The sequence below is a fragment of the Apus apus genome, chromosome 4, assembly GCF_020740795.1.
Source record: "Apus apus isolate bApuApu2 chromosome 4, bApuApu2.pri.cur, whole genome shotgun sequence".
NCBI classification, from domain to species: Eukaryota; Metazoa; Chordata; class Aves; order Apodiformes; family Apodidae; genus Apus; species Apus apus.
This window is the reverse complement of record NC_067285.1, coordinates 2,709,711-2,723,000: the sequence shown is the minus strand read 5'-3', so window position 1 is coordinate 2,723,000 and position 13,290 is coordinate 2,709,711. Positions and strand designations below refer to the sequence as shown.

The 13,290-nt window shown below is 42.1% G+C and overlaps 1 protein-coding gene across 2 annotated transcripts in view; it reads left to right on the top strand.

The window, feature by feature from the left end:
* The window catches only part of DOCK1 (dedicator of cytokinesis 1), a 296,429-nt gene that overhangs the window by 157,370 nt on the left and 125,769 nt on the right, over positions 1–13,290 (top strand). For both annotated transcript variants that reach the window (XM_051617678.1, XM_051617677.1), the window contains exon 28: positions 7,154–7,255. In XM_051617678.1, the coding sequence (XP_051473638.1) occupies positions 7,154–7,255 (102 nt within the window). The remainder of the gene's footprint in view (positions 1–7,153; positions 7,256–13,290) is intronic.

Genomic DNA, 13,290 nt, shown 5'->3' with positions numbered 1-13,290 from the left:
GTTAGGTATTAGGAGGAAATTCTTTAGTGTGAGGGTGGTGAGACACTGGAACAGATTGCCCAGGGAAGTTGTGGCTGCCCCATCCCTGGAAGCGTTCAAGGCCAGGTTGGATGGGTCTTGGAGCAACCTGGTCTGGTGGGAGGTGTCCCTGCCCATGGCAGGGGGGTTGGAACTAGGTGATCTTTAAGGTCCCTTCCAACTCAAACTGGTCTGTGATTCTGTGGTTCTCCTGGCAGTTGGTAGTTAGAAGTTTGGAAAGCTTTGGACAAGGACTTCTTGCTAAGAACCAGCTTTTCCAGGGAAAATACCTTGCAAAATAAGTACCTTCTCAAATAAATATACAATTATGGTACTTTTTTTTCCCTGTAGTTCTCAAACTAGGTGTGTTGTGGTTTTTTTTCAGTAGAACATAAAGTAGGAAACAGAAAAATACACTTTTGTTGCATTTGTTTTCCATTCACCAAGTTATTTTGTTATTCGCGAGAGCTTTTGTCAACTTAAAATGCATCTCAGGAAATTTTACTCCCTGGTTTGCCACACAGGAGTTGTGCTAAGCAGTTCCTGCAGGGGCTCAGTGGGGAACTGACCTCGCTGAAATTTTCTTTTATGTAAAATGCCTCATTTGTGGTGTTTGTGAGAGCTGATGGATGCAGCAGATTGCACCGAAGGGGATGGGACCTACAGGCAGGTATGGGGCTGCTTTCCTGTGGGAAGGGGTGAGAGACACAGGGGGTGGCAGATCCTAGCCTCCTGACAGTGCAGGAATGATCCCCAAGATGGGGAAAGTTGGGAGCTTGTGACCTCTGCTCTGCTTCAGGGAGTCTTGGGGGACATAACAGCAGCCCCCCCCCGGCTTCTAAGATGCCAGAGCCAGGTTCTTCGTTGCAGATGACCTCCATCCTTGGGGGTTTCAAGATGTGATAGGGTGAAGCCCTGAGCAGCCTGGTCCAACTATGGAGCAGTCCTGCTTTCAGCAGGCTGGAGGGAGAAGCCTCCTGAGATTCTTCAGCAACCTTACATCATTATCTCAGCTACGTGCTTAGCACCTAAATGCTGTTCTTCCACACCCTGCCTATGAACGGAACATTTCTAGGGACCTTCCACTGTCTTTAGGAAAGTCAGCTTGGCTTACATTATTTTCTGTTTTGGCACCAGTGTGCTCAGCTGGTCAGGAGGCAGAAACCAGCATTGCAGTCCTGTAAAGGATTTCCTTCAGGGCAAGATTTCTGTTGATTGATAGTGGTTGAACTGTCAGAGATCAAATCTAGATCTCTGAAATATGCTTTGAGGTAAAACAAGTTATGCAAGGCTCAGTGACCTCACAGTCACCTATAAACTGAGATACCTGTCTTCTGAATCCTGAATGAACCAACACTGAATCAGTTGACCTCAATGAAGTTTCTGCTAGGTGAAAACCAGGCAAGCACTGAGCTGCTTAAATCAGGTTGGATAAAGGAGGGCGCACATCTTGTCCAAGAGGTCTGAGAGCAAAGTTTATCAGCTGAAAACACCTTGAGTGGATCTTGATCTGCACAGAAATGCCTTTGAAACAATGCTTGTGGCAGCAGAAGAGAACACCAAACATTTGTTACTCACATTATTACAACTGGTAACTTCTTTTTCTCAAATGAAAGACTCACATGTTTTATTCCTTCCATTTGCTGGTGTTCCAAGAAGGCAGGAGTTGGCCTAAGGAAATGGAGAGCAGTGTATATTTAGTAAGAAACAAGTGATAAATGTTAACATTTTGCACTTGTTTACATTCTGCTCTGTGTAGTAGTTTCCTCTCTGTAGGTGCTGCTGAATTTACTGCCAGATTTTGTATTATAGGAAAAGAAATGTTTGATTTAATACTATGAAAAATATATGTATGATCTTATATACATATATATAGAGGAAATGGCCTCAAGCTGCTCCAGGGGAGGTTTAGACTAGATATTAGGAAGGACTTTATCTCTGAAAGGCTTGTCAGATATTGGAACAGGTTGCCCAGGAAGCTGGTTGAGTCACCATCTCTGAATGTGTTTAAAAGTCATTTAGATGTGGCACTTGGAGGCATGGCTCAGTACTAGATCAGGTTGCTCAGAGCCCTGTCCAACCTGACCTGGAATGTTTCCAGGAATGGGAAAACTACTACCTCTCTGGGCAACCAGGGACAGTGTCTAACCACCCTCAGTGTAAAACATCTCTTCCATACATCTAATCTAAATCTCCCCTCATTCAGTTTAAAACCATGCCCCCTTGTCCTGTCCCAACAAGCCCTGCTAAGAAATTTGTCCCCATCTTTCTTGTAGGCCCTCTTGAAGTTTTGGAAGGCCACTATAAAGTCTCCCTGGAGCCTTCTCTTCTGCAGGCTGAAGAACCCCAACCCCCTCAGCCTGCCCTCAGGAGAGATGTTGCAGCCCTCTGATCATTTTTGTGGCCTCCTCTGTACCTGCTCCAGGGTTGTTTTAACAGCTTTCAGAATGTTATGCTGAAGTGAGCAAACTTGTTTGTAGACACCCTGGATTTTACAGGTAGTAACGAGGTAACTTGTCTTGCACTGCAAGTTCACATGGCAGCCCCCAGTCTTAACAGCAATTACCAAAGAAATGAAATTTGAGGCATTTTAAAGATTGATTTTTGTCCTGTCAGCCCAGAAGTGGTGACAATTTCAGCCATGGCTTCTAAAAATGATAACAACTGGCTTTTATTTCTTGATTTGTTGTTAACATATAGAGAGTATGTGCTGTAAGCAAGGAGAAAACTTGCTTCATTTTCATATCCTTGAAAACTGGCTGGTTAATTGTGAGGGACCTAAAACCTTTTCAACAAAGCAAATTCTATGAAAATGTTCTGAAAGCCAAAATATAATGAGAAATAAATGCTCATGTTTTTGGGTGGTGGTTTTTTTTAAAAACTATTTAGCCATTTATTTATTTTGCTATGTAGCTTTTTAATGCCACATAAGGAAAACTTTATTGAAAAACAAATGCAACTTGTGCTTTTTCATCTCTTCCTGGTTGTGGTAATAGGGACGTTACACTGAATCATCCCTTCACTTAGTGGAGCTTTGATTTCTCTTAGATTTTCTCACTAGACATAAAAAGCTTAATATTTCCAGCTTAGAAACTTCCCTGGAAGAAAATGGACAACTCTATTTAGAACAGGATGATTTAGCCCTAAAGGAGGAAAGCACTGGCATGTGCCACATCTCCTGCAGGGAAATCTCTTCATTCTGACATTTTTCAGTGTTCATGTTACTTGTGGGGATTATTTGATATTGAAACTTCCCTGCTCGTATCTCTTGAAAGGCCAATTGAGCATTTATTATTTTATTGTAAAAAATTCTGAACATCCATGCTTCAACTTTTCCTTCAGAGCTGTATTTCACGGGAATGAAAAGCTAAAGTTTTGCAATTGCATGGTCATTATTTTTTTTAAAATTTATTAGAAAATATATTTTCTGAATAATAACACATTGTTTCTGAAGAAGAATCAGCTTCTTTGGTGTTTTCTTTTACTTTGTTTCTTTGAATGGAGCTGAGTTATCAGTCCTCCATCATGGGAGCTGGATCTGCCTTCCCTGCTGACAGCCTTATAGTATCATAGAATGGTGAAGGTAGGAAGGGACCTTAAAGCTCATCAGGTTCCAACCTCCCTGCCATGAGCAGGGACACCTCCCACCAGACCAGGCTGCACAAGCCTCATCCAACCTGGCCTTGAACACCTCCAGGGAGGGGGCATCAACAGCTTCCCTGGGCAACGTGTTCCAGTGCCTTCCTATCCTTGTGGTGAAGAATTTCTTCCTGATGTCCAACCTAAATCTCCCCTCTTTCAGTTTAAAACCATTACCCCTTGTCCTATCACTATCTTCTCTGATGAAAAGCCCCTCTCCAGCTTTCCTGGAGCCCCTTCAGGCACTGGAAGTTGCTCTAAGGTCTCCCTGGAGCCTTCTCTTCTCCAGGCTGAACACCCCAACTCTCCCAGCCTGTCTCCAGAGCAGAGCTGCTCCAGCCCTTGGATCATTTTCATGGCCTCCTCTGCACCCTCTCCATCAGATCTATATCTTTCACGTGCTGAGGGCTGTCCCGGATCCCATGGTTTTGCTTTGGGAATACTAAATTCCCATTGGTCTCAGTGTAGCTGGTTAGAAAAGAAAGAATTAATCCAGCACCTCTGCTTTTGGGCAGGAGAGAAATGAATTATAATCAACTGCTCACAGAGTGCATGAAGTGCTCTCCTCTAGTGCAACGTGTAGTAATTATCTTGGTCACTGTGTGACTGCTTCATCCCTGAGATTTTCAAGGGAGGGAAGGATGAGAAAGGCTGTCAGTACAAACCTTGACACTATTTCAGTGAATAAATAGCTAATAATTGCAGAGGGCAATAGCAGGCCCCCTGGGCTGCCCTTGCAGTTCTGGCTGTATAAACATAGCTTTGCAATTACTCCTACTCTTAACATTGAAATTGATTATTTATTTTTTTTTAGAGAATTAGATGCTTTTTTTCCCCTGTTCATTGCTTGGAGTGTTATGCTGCAGATGACAATGATCTCCAAATCCAACTAAAGATTAAAACTCAACGTCGGATTAAAATTTAATCATGTTGGTAGCTATTGCTAAATAGTTAATAGATGATATGAAAAACACCTACACTACAAATATTGCCTATACAGGATGACAAATTTTTATTAGCATTTTAATTAAGAGCATGCTGGCTGCAAATGATACTTCACTAAGTGCCAAAAAAAAGAGATGAAAAATAAGGAGATGACTGGTAATGTACCTTTTTCTAATATTAGAGAGATTTTCCTCCCCAGCAGGGGCCTGAACACTACTTACCAGGTGGGGATCTGAAGAGAAATATTGGAGCAAGGGTATCTGTGTCATGCAGCAGAGGCTGAAAGGAACAATATTCTACCAAGGGAGGAAAGGGTTGTTGGTACCAAGAGGATACTAGGATGAGCAGGAATCTTTTTTTTTTTTTTTTAATGCAGGGAAATGGGAAAAAGTGTTGATTAACTTGTCAAGGACCCTGAAACATTGTGCTCAGCACCACTTTTGGGGCTCAGCATAAGCTGGTGTGAGAACATTTGGCAATTTTCTGTCATTTTTTGTAAGTAGAACTTAAACGCACTCCAGAGCTCCCTGACATTCATCTTCCATTTGTGTTCGCTAAGCTTGTTGATTTTTCTCTAATTAATTTTGTCTCCAACAACCATTCCATGCTTGGAACAAGCTTTCATGTTTTCATTGTCACACTTCCACGTGGAGGCAGAGTGTTTAACCACTAGACGTTAAACTTCCAGCTGTCCTTTCCCGTTCTCACCCTGCTAATTAAGATGAAATTGTGCTGTAATTATGAGTCATCATTTTCCCTGGCTTATGGGGACAGTCATAGCAGCTCCCCTGGAATCAGCTCTTCTCCCAGGAGAGGGCAGGGTCCCTTGGCAGGAGCTGGGGATGGTGAAGGGGAGAGAGGGCTCATGTAGGAGCAGCCAGAGAGGGGCAGCAGCAGATGCAGAGGAGAGGACAGTCACATTCATCTGTTACTCTACCTGCTGCTGTATCTAAGAATGAATATTAAAATGCATTTGAAAGTTTAACAGTTGCTCCACATTAATTTTCTTTCATATCCAAGGTCGCCGTGGTAATTTCCTCTTCATCTTTTGACTGTTGCAGCCACTTATATCAACTTAAATTACTCAGCAAAAGGGGAAGGAAACACACAAGTGTGTCCAAAGCTATTAGCCAGTTATAGAAATTACTATTGGATATTTTCTTGCAGGCATAAGGCCTTTTACAGTGCCTGCTATGTAGAGTGCTTGCTAAATGGTGTTTTGACAGTTAACTTCTTGAGATGATCCCATCTTATTTACATTTCATAATAGCAAACGTTATTTTTTGATGGTTTGTTATGAAGTTCTTTTGGTGTCATGGAACAGCAGCTCAGGTGGGCTTTCCCATTCCTGTTCATGCTGTTTGCATATTGCCTGAAAAGTCTCTTCAAGCACCTTTGCATCATGTAGGAAAAATAATTCTCTTGCATGGAGAAAACCAGTTACACAGGAGTTGAGATCTGAACTAATGGAGCCCACCTAATGGAGGTGGGAGAAGAGCAAATTCAGGGAGTGCTTATCTGGTGGAGGTTGGGGGCTTAGGCTGGAAATAAGAGGGCTCATAACACACAGATAACTTGGTGTCATTTTGTGTTTGATCTGAGTTACTTGGACTAATGTACAATGAAAAATTTAAAATAAAATGTTAAAGATAATAAAAACTCCATGCTGTGCTTAGAAAGGAAATTCTGGAGCCCTCTGTCAGGCTGGGCTTGGCAAAGGATACCCTTGGAAACAGCACAGAAAGGGGAATTAGCCATTTTATCAAACCATAAATAGAGTATTTTCTAAGTAATTCTTCTGATTTTTTCCAACACTTTTTTCCTCATTGAAGCCCAGAAAAGGTGTGGGTGCTTTTGCCATAATCAGTCAACAGTTTTTTAGCAGATAATTAGAGAAGAAGGGTGGACAAGCAGAGCAGGAATTTGTGGGACTGGAAAATCTCAGAGCCATTGAAGAGGGTTTGAGTGATTACCTTGACTCTTTCACATTTCAGAAGGAAAGATTAAACTTTTTGGGGGGCACTTTTTCTTGTGGTGTGTGTGAGGTATGTTTGGTGCTGCTGTTCTGTTTTTATGGCAGTTGCTTGGTTTGGTTTTCTTTTTTTAAGCATCACTGTATCTGAAAATACCATTCAATGAAATTAAAATTGGGGGTTTAACTGTGATGCTCAATATAATGATTTTTAAGAGATTTCTTGCTTGAGCAGAATATCGACTTCCCAAATGCAAATCCTGATATTGTGTGATATTTTTAGGAGTGGTGAATATTCCCTTCCAAAGCCTTTGATGCCTGTGCAATTTTTATATGAAGAATATGTTGCAAAATGTTCAGTGGAGAGGGTGCTAAAACCATGAAATGGGAAATAGAAACTTTTCAAGGTGTTTTTTTTGTTTTCTTGACAGAATTTTGCATATTCATTAGTGAATATAAATGATAGAATTATATCCACTGCATTCCTTGGTGCTCTTGAGCAGTGTTCCATTTTGATAGGAAGCCTTGTGTTGCCCTGTTTTAAATAATTGATTTGTTTCTTCTTCTCTTTTTGATTAGGGGAGTTTTGTTGCATGCATGACTGCCATTTTAAGGCAAATGGAGGACTATCACTATGCTCATTTAATCAAGACTTTTGGAAAGATGAGGTCAGATGTCGTGGTAAGTTTAACATGTTTTATCAGTTTGTAAGATATTTTAGATTGTTTGTGGGTTTGTTTTTTCTTTTGTTACTGTTTGCTTAATACACTTGTGAAATGTAAACACGACGTGTTGGACGTAACAGATTTAATATAAAAATCATTAATAGAGCACAGTGACCACATTTTCTGAATTTGCAGAGGACAAAATGAACCTACCTGCCACACACAGGAATGCAGCTCGTCTCTGGAGCTGTTCAATATTTAAAAAGCAAGCACTAAGACAGTTGATTTAAGGCAATTAAAAGAAAGCATAGTAAAAAGCAATAGTAGTGCTGAGCCACTACTAAAATGTCCTAATTTCATTTGTTTAAATAGCTTTGACTTCCAGATCTGCTCACTTTAAATCTTACACCAAACATTTTAACCTTAAAGATGCCCTTAGTTGTTAAATAAGCAATAATAATGGAAATTTGTCTTCTCAGAGTAGTTCAGTAGCCTAACTAAGCCAGCAACACAACTTAATTAGAGGATAATAGAAGAGAGTTTATAGCTGAGGAGAGAACTCTCTAATGACCTGGAACTGCTGTTGCCATATGGCAAGTGCCTGCTGCAAAGCAGCAACCAAACTTGTTGGCTGAGACCTGTCAATTAGCAGCTGACCTGAAGCCTGAGCAGTATTTCATTACCCACTCTGGTCCTAGGGATTCTGGTAGGTGTTTAAGGAAGCTTTCACCTGGAGTTTCATCTTCAGGGTGGCATTTATTTAGGTTCCCTTCTGCCTTCCAAACCCAACATAGCAAATCCCAAGGACTTTTCATTGGAAAGTTTCTGTCTATGTGTTTGGACTTTCCCATTTTCCTTAGGGTCTTTAATTTTTGTTCTTCTGACTTCTGCTTACATGCTGCAAGATTTGAGCTCTTTGCCTCATGCCAGTTTGCAGATGAGGTCTGTTTGTGCCTGATCTGGCATTACTGAAGTACAAAGCTGATGATTCAAGAACATAAAGACAAAGTCCAACTGCAAAGACCTGCAGATGGGTATCACAGTCTTGACAGGGTTGCTTCCCAGTTACTCTGCTTCAGGATCTCAGAGCACTTCCATGGATACTTATCTTTGGTTGGTTTTCTACTATAACAACAAAACATTTCCAAGCTAAAACCATGTAGGGGAGGGAAAATAATATTTTAACAGACAAAAAAGACACGAGCGTTAAGGTTAATCAAGCCATTTCTGTACTTTTGAAGTGATTCAAACTATTTGGCTCTGGAAAAGGCAAATTGATTACAGGGTTTTTCATGGCAAAAAGGAAAAAGCAGTTTGCTCTTAAATTAAGCAAAGAAAAAATGCAGAGGGAAGAATACTGGTTGGGAAATGTGTGATTATTCTAATGGCTGTAAAAGTGTTTATTTAATATCTCGCTTTTTGCTCTAAATGGCCTGAAAGGTGGTTTTGTAGGTCAGATCTTTCGTGGTGAAAACAAGGGAGTAATTATGTATTTGAAATTTGGCAAGTGGTTTGTTCATAATTGGTTTTTTCAAGGGTTTGATTTATGTGCTGTGCCCTGGGATACATGAAGAGTCACTTTTTTCTTTTGTCTCAACTCTGTGTGTTTATGCCTTTCTGCCTGTTCTTGGGCTGGGTGGCTGGAATTGCTCTGCACTGTTCAAATCATACTTTCTGTCAGCAGGTGTAGTTGGACTACTTGTTTTCTTCTGATCTGTCACTTCGCTGTGGTTTGTAGTGGCAGATTCAATAAACTAAACTTGGTCCGTTGCTGTAATGCTTTTTGTATCTTGAATTTAAATGTACCCTTAAAATGTTTTCATACTGTTGATTAAACAACGATGTATGTTAATGGGAATGGGATTGGGAGCTGGCTGGGTGACAGAGCTCAGAGGGTGGTGGAGCAGGGTTGAGTTGGAGGCCTGTAACCAGTGGTGTCCCCCAGGGGTCAATACTCAGTCTGGTCTTGTTCGACATACTCATCAATGACCTGAACGAGGGGACAGAGTGTGACCTCAGCAGGTTCACTGATGATACCAAACTGGGAGGGGAGGTGACACTCCAGAGGGCTGTGCTGCCACCCAGCGTGTCCTGGACAGGCTGGAGAGCTGGGCAGGGGGGAACCTATTGAGATTCAACAAGGGCAAGTGTAGGGTCCTGCACCTGGAGAGGAAGAATCCCATGCACCAATATAGGTTAGGGGTGGAGCTGCTGGAAAGAGTTCTGAGGAGAAGGATCTGGGAGTTCTGGTAGACAGTGAATTATCCATGATCTAGCAATGTGGCCTTGTGGCCAAGAGGGCCAATGGAATCCTGGGGTGCACAAGGAAGAGTGTGGCCAGTAGGTCGAGGGAGGTCATTCTCCTCCTCTGCTCTGCCCTGGTGAGGCCACATCTGGAGAACTGGGTCCAGTTCTGGGCTCCCCAGTTCAAGAGAGACAGGGAGCTGCTGGAGAGAGTCCAGGGCAGCCAACAAAGATGGCTGGGGAATTGGAGCATCTCCCTGATGAGGAAAGGCTGAGAGAGCTGGGACTGTCCAGCCTGGAGAAGAGAAGGCTGAGGGGACACCTTATCAATGCCTACAAGTATCTCAGGGTGGGTGCAGGAGGATGGAGCCAGACTCTGCTCAGCAGTGCCCAGGGACAGGACGAGGGGCAACGGGCACAAGCTGGAACATGGGAAGTGCCATGGAAATATGAGGAGAGACTTCTTTATGGTGAGGGTGACAGAGCCCTGGGACAGGCTGCCCAGGGAGGCTGTGGAGTCCCCTTCTCTGGAGATATTCCAGACCCCCCTGGATGCAGCCCTGTGGAATGTGCTCCAGGGGATCCTGCTTGAGCAGGGGAGTTGGACTGGATGATCTCTAGAGGTCCCTTCCAACTCTGACAGTTTCATGATTAAATATAAACATAAAATACATAGTAACCTGGTAAAACATTAAACGGGTAATATGTTACTGGTAGATAAAGCTACCCTAAACTGACTTTAAAGTATGAGTAATATAGATGAAGATGTGGAGGAATAATGACAGTATGTTGTTAACCCTGTGACAAAAAGGGAACTACAGTGCAGAAACTTTTTAAAAGTTAATATTTTCTTTAAAACACAACTAAAATCAAGTCATCCTGTAGGACAAAAGGATGAAGGCACCAACCCAGTTTCTCTGTTTAAGAGAGAAACTTACGTAAGCTTTTCAGTGAGAACCAAATGGGAAGTTACTGTTTTCTGAAGTGTTTCTTCCAGGATCGGCTTTCACTGGGAATCTGAAAGCCACGTGTTGTTCAGTATTTTGTTTCTCCATCAGCAGTGATGCCCCATGAGGCTCTCCCTGGTGCCTTGCCTCCATTATTGGTGCTGTGGTCCAAGTTTGCCCCTGTTCCTTCTTGGGGCTCCTGCTTTCTGTCTGCAGGGGGAGGATGCTGCTGAACCGTTTGTGTGTGGTTTGGGTGGAAATTAAAAGAAGCCCTTCTCTACTTTAACTTTTTGTGCTTTTTCCATTTCTTTTTAATCTGACAATTTTTGAGCCAGTGCCCTTTGACTCCCCCATCAGAGCTTAGATCCAGAAGTGTTTTCATTCAGACCCAAATGTCCCTGCGTATGGAGGTGATGCCTGCATCTCATATTCCAGGGTTTTCAATTCCATCACAAAAGCATAAAGCAGCAGTAATTTAAAACTGCAACCAGATCATTTCAAACAAGAATGGAATAGTTTTTTCTTGGAAAAAAAAAAAATCACAAGAAAAAGGGAGAACTGAAGTGGAGCTGTGGTTGCTTCTTCACCATTAGAAACCTTTAAATCTTTCTTCAGCTTGGGTTCCTGCTCAACCAGAAGTTATGAGAGTAGTGTTGGAACTGCTAGAGGAAACTTTATGGCCTGTGTTATGTAGGTGTCAGTTTTAGGTTATTATAATGGTCTTCTTTAATCTCAAAGCTCTTAGGTGAGGTGGAATGCCTTAAAACCAGCCTTGTGTGTCTCTGCAGAGTGTACTGGTTAGGTTCATTAAGGTATTGCTGTTCAGAGAGGAATTTCTTGCTGTCATTTACCATCATCCTGAGATGAAACCACCTCTGAGATCAGTGAGGTGATTTCTGGGACTAACTGGGCTCTCTCCCCTTTTCACCTGGTAGAATTTCTATCAGTTGAGGCATATCTGGTATTAGCTGACCAAAAAAATAGAAATATGCTCATGTTTTGCCATGTGTCAGATCTCAGAAGTATTCCTCCCTAGAGACTTTCAAGCCATCATCCTGGAGTCAGTGAAGTATGGAGGATAAACTCCATAGGATGTTTTAGATGACAATTTTCTGCAGCTCCAATTCCTTTTTTTCCCTTTAGTATTTTGTGCTCCTATACTCTGCCTTTTACTGGGAGCACTGGTGAGTATTGTATGGGCTTTCTTCACAGGCTTTGACTGAGCTTTGATGTCAGCCAGTGATGATGTGGCTTAAGCAAAATGGATGGATGGCTCTGTGGGGTGTTCCTCTATCCATGGTGGTGGAGAGTGGACCTTCCACAGACAACTCAACAGAGGTTAGACTGTTGTCTCAAAGTGTTTGACTTTGACCTGAAAATGATTGACTTTTGACTGTTATTCCTCAGGACTAGGTGAAGCCGAAACTTTCATCAACTTGGCCTGAAGTTTTTTTCATAATGACTTCCTACATGTTTTAACTAGTCATTGTTATTGACCTGGAAAACTTATGGAAGAACTAATTTGAAATTCAAGTTGTGAAAAATGTAAATAGTGGTAGTGTTGTATTGGGGTGTGGTGCTCAGCACTCTGGGGGAGATGACATTGTCCAAGCCTCCCCTGTCACCATCTCCCCAGTTGCAGGGCTGAGCTTGCTTTGTTTTCTTTCTATACTTGGCTGGGAATTGTGAAGGGGTCCCATCTATTGTAATTTTACTCGGGATATTAAATAGGATTTGTATTTGTAGTTGGAGAGAGATCAGGATTTGCGGCCCTTTCTCCTTTATTACAGGTTTTTATCACTTTTTTCGTGTTCAGAACAGTTTGTTCTGCTTTTAGGTATACTGCAAAGAAGCAGCACAGCAAGAACTGATAGCTGCCCCTTCTGCTCCCACCCCCCCCTAGAAAGCTGGGTTTTGTTCATGATATGAGATTAATTCATATAAACCCTTTGCTTTTCTGTAAGAAAGATAAAATGGAAGAGAGAGCAATATTACAAATACATACAGGTAAGCACCAGGAGCTTTTTATTTGATCAATAATTAGATTAGCTGTTACAGAGCAGTATTTAAAGTACCTCTGTGTAAGCAGGGTTATTAAAATGTAAATATCAGTAGATGAAAATGTAGAAGTGAATCAGCAAAGTAGGTCAGATCATATGTGGCCCAACCTCCAGGGTCAGGAACGAACGTGAATCATCAACAAAATGTATGAAAGTTCATCCACCATCACCCACACCTGGATCAGCAAAGTGTGCAGAGGCTCAGGCCGGTGACAAATAAAGTGTAAGGCAGTTTGTGACAAGACCAGGAAAATAAACATCTGTATTCATAAACTATTAAGGGGAAAAAAATAGCATAGGGGGCTCAAATCTGCCCTCGTGCCATGGTGCCACCTCCACCAAGGCTTCAGTTCTTGGGCTGTGAAGCAGCTTGGGCAGCAAAGCATGCAACATGATTATTAGAAATTAGGTAAGTCCCCAAAATACCTGAACAATGAGCAGGAAAGGATGCAGTTTGATGTCTTAAATGAAGACACATTTTAGTGAGCCAGTGGAGTGTGTGTCGGGGATGAATTTTGCCTTATGCAACAGTAACATCTCATTAACCACGAGCAGATCCAGAGTTTGTCTCAATCCTGTTAATGTCAAAACATCTTCACTGAGGTTGTGTTGCTGGGAGTGATTTTAAAATAACAGAGGAGTTATTTTATGATTATTCAGCATTTTAATTAATTTTGGTAGAATGTGTGTTTTGTGGCTGCTTATGCCCTGTTGGCCCCTTCGGCCCAGGAGTCTCCTTGGGTAGCAGGAGCTGGGATGCAGAGCACCCCCAAGTGCCCTGCACACCACAGAGCTGAGCA